Source organism: Adelges cooleyi, unplaced genomic scaffold (genome assembly GCF_023614345.1).
Source record: "Adelges cooleyi isolate 19-005CV unplaced genomic scaffold, UGA_ACOO_1.1 ACOO_flye_CR_arks_rails_tigmint_CR_PRNA_575, whole genome shotgun sequence".
Classification (NCBI taxonomy): Eukaryota; Metazoa; Arthropoda; class Insecta; order Hemiptera; family Adelgidae; genus Adelges; species Adelges cooleyi.
Window position 1 is genome coordinate 485,571 of NW_026096269.1, and position 17,924 is coordinate 503,494.

Sequence of the window (17,924 nt, forward strand, 5' to 3'; positions counted from 1 at the left end):
TTCGTCTAATATTACAATACATGTATATAATATTATATATTTCACATTTTTTTTTTTTTGTTACAATAAAATAATAAATAATAAAATATTATGACTTTATGCACTAGATAGGAACAATTGAACATCATTTTTTTTTTAAATTGTACAAAAAAAAAAAAACAATAAAATTATTAGATAGTAAAAGTAAAATAGACAAAATAAAAATAAACGAAGAAAGTAGTAATAGAGGGTGAGGTTAGGTCGTCAAAACACGTATAATATAACAAAACAATACAAATACAACTAATTTAACAAATTAAAAATTATTCTATAAACATTCGTACACATTATTATAATATTATTTATACGCCTTATTTAGTTTATTATTATTATTATTATTATTATCGTCGTTCAACAGTTATTGTTTTATTGTCTGCTATATATTGAGTGAGTAGAATTTATTAAACAAAAAAAAAAAAAAAACAAAAAAATCGCAAGTGTTGTTTAGTGATGACGGCGGTGGTAAAAATATAATTGATGTTGTTAATAATATTATTAACTATTATTATTATTATCATCGTTCGGCCGGCAGTCTTTTACGGGTTAAGTAGGCCCAAAAACAATATCCACACAATTATACAAAATATACCTATCTGTCCGGTTAATCTATTGTTAATGCTAATTTTATTGTCTTGTTCAACAACATGGTTTGTTATGTACACACCCTGCACAACAGCTGATTAACTAATTTTACTCTTAATTTTAAATTACAACTAAACTAAAACAAAATATTCGTCGAAAATGTTATTGCGTGTATAATTTTCACGTTTAAAAGAAATTAAAAAAAAAAAAGTTATGAAATAAGAATCGACCGAAGAGATGAAAAAACGAAAATGACGAGGCCTTTATATTTTTTTATATTCTTTGGGAAAGGTGTATTTAAAAAAATTTAACTATTCGTTATTTACCGACATATTATGGGTTTTTTTTTAACGACTCCGATAAACGTTTTAAGCAGCATGGACGTTCTATACCGATGTAGATAATCTAATTGCTTTCGGGAGGGACCTATTGAAACGCAGTAACACATTATACATCGCACTACTTGCATGTATTCAACGATAGTAAACAATTTTTTTGGGCTTTATCGGTACGGATAATAACTATTACAGTGTGCCTTATAATGGGAAATTTCACCGCCGGTGTCACTTGAGAAACGTCCAACACAAAATGATAATATAATAGTATATATATATATATATGAATTATAAATATAATATATATATATTTTTATTTTTATAAATTATTGTTATTATTATTATTATTATTAACTAAATCTATACTTTAAATTACAACAACAGTCTTTACAACAATTCTATTATTCCGGGCGGTACGCTCGGTGCAGCGAGAGAACGCACCTGCGCAGAAACCGACAAGCGTTGCTTGCGGTTGCGCAGGTACGTTCTCTGGCGGCACAGCGATTGCCGCGTTTTTATAAATTATTATCAATATTATTATTATTGTCGCCGTGGTTAAATACTAAGAACATCTTAATGATTAAATAAATAAAATCGTCGTTACCACTAGGTACTATGCTGCAGATAGGATTTTGTCTATTCTCGCCCGACGGTACTCTCGGAAGAGACTGCGGTCGACGAGCACTCGGCGGCACCGGTGTAAAATCGTTGAGCGAGTCGGACAGTAGCTAGAAATCAATTTTCGTTATATCGAAACATTTTCCCGCCCGGGAAACGATTACAGCGATGCCCACGGTAGGAGGAGAAAATTGGCAATTTTTTTTATCTTTATACGGCCTACCCTAATTTGCCCGCAGGCGTGTAGCGGCGAATCTATCCGGCGTGCACAAGAACCCGTGCTATTCTTGAAAAGCGACTCTTCCGGTTATTCTGCGACGGTGCCGGACACGGTGCGCGGACGACGGAGACCGCGGCGATCAGTGCCGGCCACTTGTGTCGAAGTCCTGGTCCGCCTTTTGTTTTTCCTCCGTCTTCTCGTTTTCCTCCGCCACCAGTCTTCGTTCGCGTCCAACCTATTGTCACTACTCGTGTTGCCGTCGTTTGTGTCGCGGTCTGTGTTTCGATTATTGTTCACATCAGCGTGTTCGCCGATAGCCGTTGTTTCGGACGACCACTGCTGCAATTGTCTTCGGCTGCGACCGCTCCGTTTGTTGGCGATTGTCTGCCGCGATTCGGCGACGGTCGTCTTGCGGATACTAGTCATCACGGACGATTCGTGGTAAGATACGCGAGACAAATGGCCATCATGTTTAACGCCGCTGTTGCGGTTTGCGACTGCGCCATGCGGCTTGCCCGGTGTTGCAGCACTGCGATCGCAGCGATACACGTCGTAAGAGCAACATATTTTCCCGTTCTGAAAAACAGAAACAAAACAAATTAAAAAAAAAAAAAAAAACAATCATATCGACACCACGATGCACGTGACGCTTTTGTGACACAAAGGTGATGGAATAACGATAATGAAAAAAAAAAAGTGGACGGTGTCAATCGAAACATGTCGGTGGTTTTTTCCTCGAAGGAAAAACATTACGTCGTGAACATGTCTTACAGTGTCTGTAAATAGGTTTATGTTCGTGTTCATTTTACACAAGAATCTCTTATCAGCTGATTTTCCTATCAATAATCTACTCTCTTTTCCTTGCCTTCCCTATCCTCTCTTCTCCTTTCTCTCCATCGCCCCACTCCGGATGTCGCAAATTCAGGTTAAGTTACGACTCAAAATCATGACATTTTTGACAAACCCCCAGCCATAAATCATATTTATATGCGAATTTACTGGCGACTGATAAGAAGACATTGATAACAAAATCGGCTGAGGAAAGGCGATATTGTATAGAAGAAAATGGGGCAAGTTGGGGGGCTAAGTACCCTCCACCCCCAAAATATCTTTTAAGTCCTCTTGAAAAAAATGTTGTGCTTCATATAATGATGTATTTCATTATTATTCGTTTTTCGGATATTTGAGGACTGATTGCTATTTTCTACAATTTTTTGGTAATAACCATTGTATGATAGCAAACTGTTACGCTATAATTATAATTATGAAAACCCCATTTAGAGTATAAAAACGGCTTTTGCTGGTGACAGTTTTTTAAAATTAAATTTCGAGAATAGTGAAATTGTTTGTTGAACACTACCAAGTGATTGTAATCAAGTTAAAATTAACTTAAATGATATATATGTTTTTTCTTTACTTATTTTTCAGAATTTGATAAATCTGTTGTGTCTACGCATAATCATTAATCTCAAATCTGAATATTCAGTGGATCCAAATTGTATTGTAAGTACTTATATATAAAATTTGTATAAGCTATTACAAGTGGTGATAACACTACCAATAAGTTTAGTGACTTGTGAGCGTAGCTTTTCTACAATGAGACGAGTAAAATCATAGCTGAGAACTTAACTAGTTCAAAATCGCTTCAATACTCTATCGATCTTAAATATTGAAGAACGGCTATCAAAAAATATTGCCAACACAGAAATTATTGGTAAATTTGCTGCACAAAACCAAACAACGATGTTTAGATAAATGCGATTAATTGAATTTAATATTGTTGAATTTTTAAATATTGTTTTTAACTATAATATGATGTACATAAATGTAGTTATTATATTTGAATTTTTACATTTAATAAAAAAAAAACGTAATATATGAAATGTAGACCGTTGTTTAGTTAGTGTGATATAAAGTGATTGTGACGATGGAAAAAATCCCGGTGACTGATAAAAGGTTATTTGTAAGTAATCTGCTGATAAGAGACTGATAAGACAAGTTCGTGATCCGATAATGTTAGTCCTTCTAGGAGAAGTTTGAATTGATTTCATTCAGTGTAGCCTCTCCAGCATAATAGTTAGGTATGAAACGCAAATGCAGTCTAAATAATATTTTACAAACGTACTTTACTGAGATTAGTTACTAAGTCCCTGAACGTAATGGAAAATTCGTTTTTTTTTTTGACTTTATAATTACTATAATCCGCAGATATAGTGTAATTTATTATTGTACATGAACTTTTGCACCGACATTATGGATTCAATCCATACTTAAATGAAAACGATCAAGTAATTATAACTTTTTTTAAAGGGGTTTTTAAATAATTAAAATAACCGTATATTAGTCATGTTAAATGTTTTTAATGTACATTAAATGGGCCGTATATTGATGGTTTTAAACGAGATCATGCTGACATGCCTTATATGCTTTATATTTTATGAGCTATAGAATACTTAGGTAATGACAGAAATTGTGTCAAATAGTTCAATTATATGAACCATGTAAACGTGTAAGTGTACTTTTGCGACACAAGTCAGTTGTGCCGAGTATTATATACATTGTAATACCCAGTAAAGTAAATTCATAAAATAGTATTTGTTTATTTGTCAAATGCTTAACAAAATAAACCATGCTTATACTAATATGCTATTAACTACAGCTGATGCGCATAAATTAAATCTACAATGGCATACCCGCAGGATATACCTATGCTCTTAATGAGAGTTAGGCAGGCGCTCAACAATAAATAGCATAAAAAAAATTAATCTATCGTACGAGATATACTGCATTTTAACAAATGGCTTATGTAGAAATTAACTGTTTCCAATTGCAGCAATTGAATTAGCCTAGATAGCCGACTATACATTAAAAAATTAAGCCTGCTCTCCATATGCAGGTAGGGAAATGTTTATTCTTTGTTTATTTATAATTTTGTCTATAATAATTTGACCCATAAACTATAGTTGGCGATGAGAAATGCGTTTTGTAATATCCTTGTAAGCTAGTCAGATTTTCCATGAAAACATTTTTTTTTTGTTCACAATGCATTTAGCTGCTTGCGGCACTGTACCCTTAAAATCGATACAAATTTCAATTTTAGCGCAGCATTATAATTGCCCAATAGATTTCTTCCTCGCACAGTATATCATAATAGTGTTATGATAAATGCGATTCTATAATATGTTTTTGCTAAGTTCTACTAAAGTATTGAATATCGTACGTGTGCTTTGGTGCGTGTGTGTCCTAGGATTTTTTATTATTTAACAAAAAAAAAAATCACTTAGGAAGTGTAATAAAATAAACTATAGGTAACAAATGCGTTATTACAGATATATGTTGGCATTATCGTGCAGTGCATATGATAATAATAATAGAATGTGAGCATGCGCATGCGTATGATGTACAATAGTATAATAATAATAATATGCTATGTATTGTGTAATGCGTCATGTGTATGTGACATCGGATAAATTATGTTCAATACAATAAAATTCTATAAAAGAAGCCGGTAAAATAAATTTAAAAAAAACGATAGATTCAAACTTAAAGTAGTATAAATAGCACTTAGCAGCAGTAAAAGCCGAAATAAATGTTTAATTGGTTTACAAAAGGTGTGAGAGATTACCGATGCACACAACACGCGATATTGCTCACCGATTGGGCGCAGTACGGCGACACCTGAATGGAAACACATAATATTTTTAATTGATTAAAAAAATAACACAAAATCTTATTCAGTCATTGAAAAGTTATTGGTTTGATATTATTATTATTATTTTTTTAACACATAATATTTTTTCGAATTGGGTAAATTAAATAAAACAATTTAACTTATTTTCCCTTTACGGTGTCAAACTGATAAACCTTATCTGATAACGCTAATTTTCTTATAATAGACCAAAAATAACTAGCATGTCACGTTGGCATAATAATATATCACTATTTTTTGACTTATTATATAATGAGCGAGGCCCTTTTTCTCTAAAGTTAATTAACAGAGCCTATCAATAGCCTATCATAATCTAATCGTGGCCCAATTTCTCTCTAGCCTACTCCTAACCTCCTACTCCTCTCTACTTCCTTCATATCCTCCCACTGTATATCTTATACTTATCTCTAATCATATATTTGGTGACGTAACGCAAATTATTATAAAATTGTAAATTTTAATTAGTCCATGCATTACCAAACATGATGAGGATCCACATCAATAGATAGGGGATTTGTATAGAAATTAATTAGACCCGTGTACGATAATTGTAGCTAACAGTTTATAAAAGTAAAATTCATAATATTACACTTAGGCATTGTGATCGAAAATATATAAAAATTTGATAATCTTTGTCTGATAACGAAAATAAAAGGGTAAACAATTCAAATGTATAAAAAACATAAGTAAGGAGATATTTGAACTCACTGGAACCGGCATTTTTTTTTTTCATTTTAACTAACCATAGCCAGTAGTTGAATATTAAAACATTTAAAAATAGATAAAGAAAAAGGAAATGTGAGATCTTGTGTAAAAAAGAATTGTACGGTTCTGGCGAAAAGCAGGCATACCCTATATTATAATACATTTGTGCTATGGGTCAAAAAAGCCTAATGTCGCTTTTGGGTAAACAAATATTTTGTAAAGATATATTTTGATTATTTGTCCTGTGTTACGGAAAACGGTGGCGAGGAAGTAAGTTAAAAGACTAAAATTTGTCGGAAGTCCTGGATATTTTTTTACTCATTTACCAAACTGGTTAATGGTCAGATTATATTAAGCAAAACGTTCGAAAATACTAAAAATTGGCCAGACGTAAGTGACTATAATATTACGATGATATTATAATGTCAAAAAAAATCTTTTCTGTAAAAGTAATCTCCAACTCAATAGGACTCATACGAAACTGACTAGAGAGCATTCAAAATTATTTGTTTTCCCTTATTAAAAGTACATTGTACATCCAACAATGGTAATCGTTACGACGGTGACGTGTGAGACTCTTTTAATCGTTCCTACGATTTACATTATGCTTTTATATTGGTTAGTTAGCGATATTTACACGCACACACACACAAGTATAAAATATAGAATAATATGCATGCACGATGAAAATACTGGAACACACAAATTACAGGGAATTACAAGGGCACCAACGGTCGGTAAGTATAGGGCTGTCTTAAAGCGATACAATATAAGCAACAGCCCACAACACCCAAAATATAATAACGTCTTGACCACTGATCGGTGTTTAAATATAAATAATAAGAATTATTTACATTAATTGAACACCTCTTCAATTACTGTAAATACCAGTTTTATCAAACTAAACGAATGGTTTAAAATTTATGAAAATAAACCAACTCATATCCAAAATTTGTAAATGTAAATAGCATTGCCAGCAGTATTTTTTCTTTTGCTCCCGTGCTTCTAACGTTTAACTATAGAATTTATCGGTTATGTGAACTAAGTTCTGTTGTCATTCCGAAAGAATATTATGTTACATTAATTAAATTTACTACTAATTTTCTATCTCTATCTCAGGTAAAAAAACCATAACATATAGTAATATTTTAACATCACTAATATCTCTAATGATTTCTAATATTTTATCAATATAAACTTTAAAGTACTTATAAATACCTTGCAATTACAAGATGTACACATATCAGCTGGATCGTCCCAACGCGCACCTGATTGATAGACGCGTCCTTCGTAAAAACATGGAGTGTCCGTGGCTGATAATGTGTTGTTGTCGTTTTCGCCATCATAGTGATGAATGCAGTTGGGATTGAACGCGGCCACCAAAGCTACAGCGGCAGTTGCTACTGGAACCAATCGGCTGGCTGGCAATAAATCGGATAATTTTGGTAAACAGCAATCACTGATTGGATGTCTGTTACCGTATTTTGTCGTTGGCAATGCTGGTGTAAGCAATGTGCAGTTGACGCCTTGAGGAAGTAATGGTGGGCACTGCATTGGCCAGCAATCAACTTGACCCATCTAAAAAAAATTGCAAAATTTTACACTCGATACATCTACGACGAAATCTGGAAATTGAGCAGGTGGAAAAATTCACATAGCTAGGAATGTTAAAAGTGCTGATGGGAGGAGCAAAAAGGAAATAGCAAAGCGAATAATATGTCAAGCTGAAATTGCATTCAACAAAAAAGGACATTTTTCTTTCAAGAAATATTAGCCTAAATATCGGAAAAAATATCATAATAACACACGTTTGAATTAAAACGCTTGGTAGCAAAACATGAACAATAATTGCTAAAGAAGGATAGAAGCTTTTAAGATATGGTGCTGCAAAAGTATGTTCAGGATAAGTTGGACGGACATATGGACTAACAAAAAAGTATTGCAAAGAATTTCAGAGGGAAGACCTCCATGAAAATGTATTCAGAAAAGAAGAAATGAATTTATTGGTCATATACTGAGGCATGGTGGATTATTTGGATTAACTATAGAAGAGCTTGCAGAAATTAAAAATCATAGGTAAAGACCACGATTGGAATATAATCAACGAATAGGTATGGACCAAAGATGCAATTAGTTTGATGGAATTAAAACTTATAAGGAAACTATATAATGCTTTGAGTGTTAATATGAGAGGCATGTAATCAATTTGATTGATTCTAGTTGGGTTGCTGTAAAGGTTGGGTAAAAAAAAAATAGACTGTCAAAGGGTTAAAGTTTTTTTTATACTAACCAAACACTCGCACGTCTGGCACTGGTAAACCCATTGTTGACCACTATGAAACCATACATTTGGTATTTCTTGATGACTGCAAGACGACTGAGCATCGCACTTAGCACAACAACTTAGTTTTTTATGATCCTCGTTTGAGCAATCGCACTCGATGCGTCCACATTTTAAATTTCCACTTACACAAGTGCAATTGGTACACTCTTGAGGCATAAACCACGAACCGTTTTCTAATTCTTCAGTAGAGCCATTATTCGCTTTTACTAAGCAACCTAAAATTAAATAAAAATCCATAGTTATAAAGCTTGGTTATTTTTATATTCGAAAGAAGACGACCAATTATTGAGAGCATTTTTTAAAAGAGGACAAGGCTTTGTTAGGAATGAAAGGTTTTCCACGTGCTTAAGATCTACAAGGGTTAAAATAGCCGTACGCAGACAGTAGTAGAAAGGAATCGTGTGTAGGACAATAAACATTGAGCTTAGAAGTAACAAGACGAAAGTATTTTTACTCGAATCTCACTATCATGTTATAAACACCAGAGGATGAGACTATAATTCAAGATTAAGCCCACAAATAGAGAGCACTTAGTTTGAGCTAAGTGGGTGGTCAATAAAAGATTAAGGAAATAGCATCTGATACATATTGATCCTTTTGTGATTTCAAGTTTCAGCTAGAAATTGGATCGAAAAATGTATTGCCCTTACTAGATTTACATTCCAATGAATTGCCAACGCTGGTTGTGCCGTCCGAAGTATCTTTCTGGTGGCAATGACATTCGTACGAGCCAATTGTGTTCACACATATAGTAGACGGGTGACACGTATGGTTATTGATCGAGCATTCGTCTATATCTAAAATAATATTTTACAAATTATGAATATACAAAGTACTTGCGCCGCGTATTTTGTAAATTTTATAAATAATTATTTCTATTACCTTGACAAATCGTGCCTACCATAGGTGACCACGTGGAATCCAAAGTATTAATATGGTCATCGGCTGCTCTAGTGATGGCACTTGCGGTCGGATACATTACTATACTCTGATAGCCCGGATTGCATGCACAATAATACCATCCGGCCATGTTGACACAATGAGACGACGAATCGATGCATCCGTGAACGCCGGTCGCACATTCGTCCACGTCTAACTCGCATGCCGGCCCTTCAAAAGCTGCTGGACATGAGCAGACGTCCGGGCTTTGACATACACCGCCGTTTAGACAATTTTGTCGACAAATAGCTACGAATAATATTCATAATCAATATCGTATTAAACAGATAACGTTCAATAATAATACATGAGCAGGGAGGATGGGAGAAATTTCTCCTCTTCAATGAGAGACATATGGATCATAAATCGCCCACCCATTCCTAAGTTTGACTGAATTAAGAGAATTTCACACGATTTACTTGATAGTTATCATCATAAGGATGTGTGATAACAGTTAAGACACTCCGATAAGAGGGCAAATCAGCCAAAACGTTATTTTTGCTGTTGATATAAGTCAACTAGGGGCATGTCAAAATTTACTGTAAGGTTCCCCTTAACTGGAAAAAATACTAACTGGTGAATACGTCTTATGACATTGTCCAATTGACTCATGTTAGCTGATTCACTTGTCAATAATCTCTTATCGGTTATCCGAGGATAATCAATTTCACCTTAACACCTTCAGCTTCCCACCCTCCCCTTTCCTGAATTGAGACAAAAGCGTTAAGAGCGCCACAGCCATAAGATATATTCGTGTAAATTTGGCAAAAACTTTCTCTCAAAGAAAAAGCATAGGATAATGATCATGTCTTATGGCGTCATTGGCCTTAAGCAATCAGTCCATACCCTTACGAATCCCTCCCCCCTTGGCACAAAAGCGTCGACTGTAGATCCTCGTAGCAAATTTTCGACAGACTCCCAGCTACAAGACCTACTTAAGTCAACAGTCAATGAGACAACACTATGACACTTACGCCTGCAGGTGAAACCATCGCCTTCGTACCCGTCTGCACACTGACAACTGTAACCGCCCAGCGTGTTTGTGCACTTTGCATGCGGATGGCACGGTGACTTTTGACTGGTACATTCGTTCTCGTCGATGCATTCAAAACTGTTATAGCGAACGTAGCCCTCTCGGCATTTACACGTGTACGAGCCAGGGGTGTTTATGCATATCGTAGAGTTTGCATGGCAATGGTGTCCGTTTTTGCCACCGACTACCGAACATTCGTCTATATCTATAAAAAAAAAAAACAAGGATTTTTTTTTAAATAAAAAACACAAAACTATGTTAGAAGTTATTCGGTTTTTGATTCAGTCCAAAACAATGTTAAATGTTAAATTTATTTAATGTTTTTAATGTAACTTTTACTACTGCATTCCTATGTACAATATTTTTTTATGTAAAGCGAGGTGTCTTTTACGAATGTTTTTTTAATTGTAAAAGGCTTGAATAATTTATTTTTAATTTTTTCTAAATCATATTTTGTATCTTCTCGAAAAGCTATTTCCAATGAGCTCAGGACCAAGTTTCTATCTCTTATAAGTAAAAAAAAAATTGAAAATTAAGCGTTTATAATAAGTAACATCAATTTTTTTTTTCATTTCGTGATTTATTTTCACAGAAGGCAAGTGTTAAACGAATCGCCCTGTGTTGTTTATGTACAAATTATAACAGTTATAAGATTAGTAAGTTTAGTGGGTTAGTTACCGTCACATTGGAGGCCGGTGCCATTGTAACCGGCGGTGCACGAGCACTTATGAGTGGTTCTCACATTGATGCAAGTTGCGCTCGGATGACACGAATGACGTCCACCTCGTGCACAATGATCGTCGTCTGTGTAAGCATTAACATACACAATAACACAAAATAACACATATTATGAACAACGAAAGCAGCTGAGTCGATTATGTCGTACACATTATACAACACGGTTGCAAAGTCAAACAATCAACATCAACGATAATAGTATTATTACAAGCCGTGTTAGTATTGTTAGTCGTATCGACGCCGTTCATCAGAGTCCAAAATCTTCGTTTTCGACATTATCAGTACGATAAATGGCTAAAGAAAAATACTAATGTCTTGTCGCCAGATAACGTCAGTAAAAACTGTCTATAAGGCTTTGGAAATTTCAACCGAGTCCATTTTACAATAGTCTCAACGTGCAAAAGACAATAAGTTCAGTATTATAACGTTTAGGTTTCTTTTGCTTTGACCGTATAGATATGAAAAATTTGCATTAAAAACCAATCTTTAATCTCCAAAATTTGCATTATTGTTTAATGATTTATGACAAAGATTGTAAAATAAAAATACTATATTATACAAAGTGAGTTGAAATTAATTGTTAAACAGATTGCTACTGGTAGTAGATACCAGAAGTATCGCAATTAACTGAGGAAGTAAATAGAAATTATGCTCTTTTTTCTTGCACGACTCGTGGTGTTCGATGCAAGTATTGAAAAAATATGTACCTACCTAAAAGTATAGGAAAAATTGTTTTTTAAAAATAGTCATATCCATAAAGTCGGCGAGATTTAAAAACGCTTATTCTCGAATACGATTGTTTCGGACTTGATGTGCTTCGCATGACGGCATCGATAGAACACTACAACGTGGTGGATAGGGGGGGGGTTCAAAATTTATTGGTATTTACACGTTTTAAAATTGTGCACACAGTACCTGGACAGAAGTTGCAACATTGTTCGGGCACGGATATTTGTACGGATTTGTCGCAATCCAAAACCGGGCAATACTTTTCGGTGTCCACCCTATTGCACGTTTGCAATCCATCGTCGCAGGAACAACTGAGGCACCCGTCATTTATTTTCACGACTGCAGTGGTGCCATGCTCGATAATTTGGCCCAATGGTTTAATCAAACACCGGGCTGTAAATAACATTATTCGCGATTAATCACAATTAATTATGAATGAACAAAAAAATGATTGTATACCAAGTACGTTTTTTATATCTAAATGAATACGTTTAGATAACAGAATAAATCATCACAGATGAGAGGACATAGTTTTTTTAAATTAATTATCTAGATAGTTTAACCAGATGAATGTATCAAGTTAATGCTCAACAATGCCGTTTGGTGCTAAACCAAATTGTGCAAAAATCAAATGCACTATTGAAAAAGTACTACTAGGTACTAATGAGTGGTTTCTTTCTACAAACTTATCTTCATGCTTTTATTTTTACCATTAACATAATATATACTTATTGTACTTATTATACAGATTGTATGTTTCTTCTTATAAATAAAAAAAAAAGATATATAGTGACTGGTAAGAATAAAGAGAACATATAGAAAATCTCAGAGAAATGTTTAAGAGACTGTGAAGTGCTGGATTTACATTAAATAAGAAAAAGTGCATATTTTTACATGAATTATAAACGTAAACGACAAATTGGGGGGGGGGGGGGGTAGGCATGACTGTGCTTAGCAACTTTAGTTTTTAAATTAGCATCGCCAAAAATTGTTTTCGTGCAAACATGAGTACGTTTTATGGCTGGGGGTTAGTTCAAAATTAGCACCACACATTTGAGCAATATGATGTATGATATGTTTTTAAGAATGAGTGGACACCACAAAACATATGTATGTTTCACCTTAACCATCTATTTTCGGTCACACTTAAATAAAATGTGTGGCTGGGGCACATTTTTGTTACCAGAGTCACAGTTGGACCGGTCCACTACTGTAGACCACCGGCCTAATGATAGGTTAAAGAGGAGGTAATTTTAAATACCGAACATTAAAAAAAACGGAAAGGCTTATTTTAAAAATAAAACATACTTAAACAAGAATCACAACATTCCCCTGGTTTGCGTACCGGATGAGGGCAGGTAACTGGCATACAAGTCACCGGAGCACATTCCACCCGACCGTGCTAAATTAAAAAAAATAACAAAATATAAACAAAATATCGGAAATATTTTTGCAAAAAAAAAAACATATTATTATAAGTTAATTCTTTAAGAAATTTCACATTGACCGTACGTACCAGGCATGAGCATTTTTCACAATTATTTTGCCATACAGATCCATCGTTTTTCATAATTGTGTTGTTGCTTCGCTCGTCCGTAAATATACATGGTTTACGGCACTCGCATGACCGCATTTGATTTATTTCCCGCTGAGCAGCTTCAAACTATAAATGTATTACAATGCAATATCATTATAGACTGTACAATATTAAAAAATAAAAAATAAAAATGATAAAAACTTAAATCCACCAAGCAAATGAATGAAAAATCTTTGTTTAAGATGCAACAACTCGTAAGACATTTTTCTCGACTTTACAGGAGATCAAATAATTCAGTTTCAGTTACCGTGCAATAACATTATAACCATGTTATATAGGTTATTCGATTATAGCTTTATCTGTTGATTTTATCATAAACCAGAGCCCGTCAGTCGGTTCCTCGGTCGAAAATTGAAACAAAACAGTGTGATTAGGCCAAAAATATATGAGCTATATATAGATAAACCCATAGGCCTAGCTATCATTTTACTCATGGAATTAAGTATTTCAAATATTGAATGAAATTAATTAAGTATAGAAAAGTAGTTTAAAGTATTAAACATCTCACACAGCAGTCGAAGGGCTACTGTCAAAAAAGTAGTATTACCGAAACCCTTAATTTTTCAGGTAAAATAAAAATATCAATTAGGAAAACTTTTATTGATTACAAGTTTCAAATTAGTTACAATCATAAATAATATGAAAATAATATAAAAATCAATCAGTTCAATCTTTGGACGTTAGATCGGTCGACAGATGATAAGTTGTTCTTCTTTTTTTATCGAGTTAATACATTTATTTAGAAAAATGAATTTTTTTCTAAATGTTTTGCTCACGTTTTGTGGATAAAATTATAAATAAAATATCTTATAACACCGTTTGATGTTCAAAAAACAAAAATAGGAAATACGATTGAAACGTTTGCGTTATATTTTATATTTGAATTGCTGCCAAACCATGTGATGTAAAATAATTTCGACAATATTGATAAACATTGTGACAATTATTACAATAATTTTTCAATGAAATAAAATATTATTGTTGTTTGGTGTGTATTCAATTAGCATTAGATGACGCAACGATATGACATAATCTGTTTTTAGCTGTTATCCATAGCAATATTTTCATACTATAATACAGAATGATTTATTTAACTCAAGGCACTCATTCTCTTGGACGATAATTATAATTTCAAAACATTTTAAACTGAAATGGCAACGTATATATATATTTTAAAAGGGATTGAAAGCGGTCGGTTTTTAAGGGGTTTTATATAGGCAAAAAGAGGAATATAAAAATCCGTCCCTACTACGTGATTCATCAAGGATAAGACGGTCGTTTTCTGGGAAAGATCCAATGTTTTTCCTTCAAGGGAAATGCCTAATACCTTATACTTCAGTAGTGGTTTATTAGCCCAGATAGGATGTATTTTTTGAATTTGTTTTGTTTCTACAAAACCTTTTTATACCTTGTCGTTGAGAATGCGTATATCGTTCAACATACGTCCAATGACATTCTGCATCGCAGCGAACTGTCCACAACTCGGACATGAAGTGTCCAGCTTTGGACATTGAACGCGATGCCCGTCGATACCTCTGATTAATTGAACGTCTTGTAAAATACCCTATAAATAAATTTAAAAAAAAACCTTTATTATTAATTCTCAAAACAACCCGCTCAAATGTACCAGCAGAGTTGTGCAAATTTGTATTCCAATGATGTTTAGCTTCGATACCGACCCATTGAAGGAATTGTTTTTTAATTTTTAAAAAGGTACCCCCTCCCCTTCACTAAGGAGAAAAACACCCCAAAAATTTACCACATTTTTCAACTTAAAACTACGGCGCGCCATAACCTTTTGAGAAAAATAATCGAATGTGATTGTATGGAAAATTCTTTAGATAAACGTTGACAAACCAAACCAAGCTTAAATCACACTGGCAAATTATTCGAATAATGTGTTTGAAAGTTATTGTAATAATATTTTCACACGAATAATGTGCTATTTAGCCTACTATGCGTTTTAATTTATAGTCTAAACTAATATCTGGTATATAGTTATGTACAGTTGTGTCATTGTTTACATCATGCTATCAATATTTCATTGTGGTATGAGGTAAAAGGTATACTTAGTATAAGGTGTGTTACAATTATCGCAGATTAGATAAAACCAGATGGTGTACTTCGTCGTTTACTATTAACAGAAACCCTCCACGACTTAGTGTGACCACATTTCTAGAAATTAAATTATTGTACAAAACAATTTACTATATTATGTTATAAAATAATTTGTATACTATTATATCGGTGATAACAATCAATAAATTCAGCGATGCTTAGTTCTGATACATATCTCATAAACAATTTGTTTTTCCTACCATTGAGGAGGGTTTTGGATTGTTTACATTATTTCAATACAGGGCGTACGATCTGGTTTTATCTAAACTGTGCTATTATATTATCTGATAAATGCCACTTTTTGATTCAACCGTCGTCTCCTAGACCGCTTCAACGCTCCACAATTTTTCTCTAAGGAGGAGCCCACTTTGAGAAAGACTGTTTTATCACAATGGAATTTTGATAATGTAATCATTGACACAACTGCATATCGCCAGACTTCAATGCAAAAATTGATGTCCATATTCATAACACCTCTCACTGCCTCTGCCTCGTCTCTCTTCATAACTGGATCTCAACCTATTCTCTCTTAATTTCCCCATAACGCATGGCAATACCTAGACTCCCTGTCTTGTGTATTTATTTCTTATTCTATCCTCCCTAGTCACTGCACTCGTCCATCTTATCAACCTTATATTTATACATCAGTGGACAATGCGCAACTCTGTCTGTAATGATCACAATTATCATTGCTGTTTACTTTGTAAACAGAATGGACGCCTTGATTGCGCTGTCCCACGTATAGTTCCGGCGTGACGGAAAAGCTCGTGTCGACCGAACCGCCGGCCAACGTACGCGTGTACACCAATTGGCAGTCGACATAGAGCCGCGCTTGTGTCCCGCTTAACGTTAAGGCCACGGCGTGCCAATGGCCGTCGGCCAGAGGATAAGAGAACACTTCGACTTCGACGCGGCGACTTCCGCGGGCAATGTAATGCAATCTCACTTCGTCTTTACGTCCGCTCGATTCCAATTCCAAATACCTAAAATAACAACAACAAAAAAACCGGTTGAAGTTTTGCGAAATTCTTAAAAATTCTTAAACATCTCCCACAAAATATGAAGATTTTGATAAATACCTGTTCGTGCCCAACGAAAACGACACGATGGACCCGGTGTTGGCGCGCTCTTGACGGACCACCGACGCTATTGTCAGTTCGTCGGCGTTCCTCACCAATTCGACGGCTCGCTTGTAAACGTTGTCGGGTACCCGCAGCCTTCTCGAAGAGCCTAATTTTGAAATTGAAAAAAAAAACAATTAGAAACTAACATAACATATTCTAAAGTTCCACGTTTTCCTCCAAGGAAAGACCCTTGGATCATGAACACTTCTTACGATCAGTTGATTCTCCTATCAGTTGTCCAGCAACTATCATGTCGGCGTGTGGTTAACCACCGATAACCATGGTGGTAACTTGAAAACTTGTTATCATCATAGTCGAACACCCACTTGTCGCTATCACATTTCCTTCACCGCTCATCTTCTCCTCCCCTTTGTGGATATATTTTTAGGCATAAAGAAGAAAATGTCCCTCTCCTGTTCGTTAGAATGCGAGAAAGCCTTCTTTTCCTCCCCTCCCCCCAATTGCACTTTCCGGTATTGCGATGACTGTAATTCCAGATAGACCCCAGCCACCTTTAGGTATACATTATCAGTTGTCTCTTATCACTAATCTTTTATCATCCAGCCATTATCAACTGTCTCTTATCACTTATCTTTTATCGATTAACCTCTCCTTTCTTGATTCTTCTCTTATGCTCTCCTCACTTTCACTTTCTCTCACCCACTCTCTTCGCAAACCTAACCTATCCTGAGCTAACCTAACTTTTCCGTGTTACGATCACACTCATCCTCAGCTGCACTGCAAAACATTGAATCATAGATATTTTGATAAAATTCCTTCCCTTCTCTCTTTCTTCGATCTAAGACTTCCTTATTCCGTTCCTAAACTATCATATCGAACGTAACAGAATTCGTGACGATGACGAAAAAGTGTCCACGCAAATTTTAGACTGGCTCGGTGTCATAAGACGTGTTCGAGTGAAAATGTTAGAAATTCCCAAACGGATTGGTTTTGAGCATAAGGTAATAACACAAAGAGATAAACTGACACAATATACTAGCTTGTCTGCGTTAGTGAAGTGAACAGAAGGACTAAAACCAGTATGGCCACACAAAAGGAAAACAATTTCTTTATCATTGAGCGGTTGGTATATC

General features: G+C 34.6%; 1 protein-coding gene across 4 annotated transcripts in view; it reads right to left on the reverse strand.

The window, feature by feature from the left end:
* Positions 1 to 223: 223 nt before the first annotated feature.
* LOC126843906 (protein kinase C-binding protein NELL2-like) overlaps positions 224 to 17,924 on the reverse strand; it is a 34,445-nt gene continuing 16,744 nt past the window's right edge. The window contains exons 4-17 of one of the 4 annotated variants that reach the window (XM_050581710.1): positions 16,786 to 16,936; positions 16,407 to 16,689; positions 14,997 to 15,152; positions 13,508 to 13,654; positions 13,300 to 13,393; positions 12,178 to 12,384; positions 11,203 to 11,328; positions 10,466 to 10,729; positions 9,435 to 9,740; positions 9,203 to 9,349; positions 8,499 to 8,767; positions 7,427 to 7,786; positions 5,449 to 5,472; positions 224 to 2,370 (exon numbers count right to left, since the gene is read on the reverse strand). In XM_050581710.1, the coding sequence (XP_050437667.1) occupies positions 1,882 to 2,370; positions 5,449 to 5,472; positions 7,427 to 7,786; positions 8,499 to 8,767; positions 9,203 to 9,349; positions 9,435 to 9,740; positions 10,466 to 10,729; positions 11,203 to 11,328; positions 12,178 to 12,384; positions 13,300 to 13,393; positions 13,508 to 13,654; positions 14,997 to 15,152; positions 16,407 to 16,689; positions 16,786 to 16,936 (3,023 nt within the window). In that variant the 3' untranslated portion in view covers positions 224 to 1,881. Of the gene's footprint in view, positions 2,371 to 5,419; positions 5,473 to 7,426; positions 7,787 to 8,498; positions 8,768 to 9,202; positions 9,350 to 9,434; positions 9,741 to 10,465; positions 10,730 to 11,202; positions 11,329 to 12,177; positions 12,385 to 13,299; positions 13,394 to 13,507; positions 13,655 to 14,996; positions 15,153 to 16,406; positions 16,690 to 16,785; positions 16,937 to 17,924 lie in introns of all 4 variants that reach the window. The other 3 variants (XM_050581714.1, XM_050581712.1, XM_050581711.1) reach the window with 3 other exon arrangements.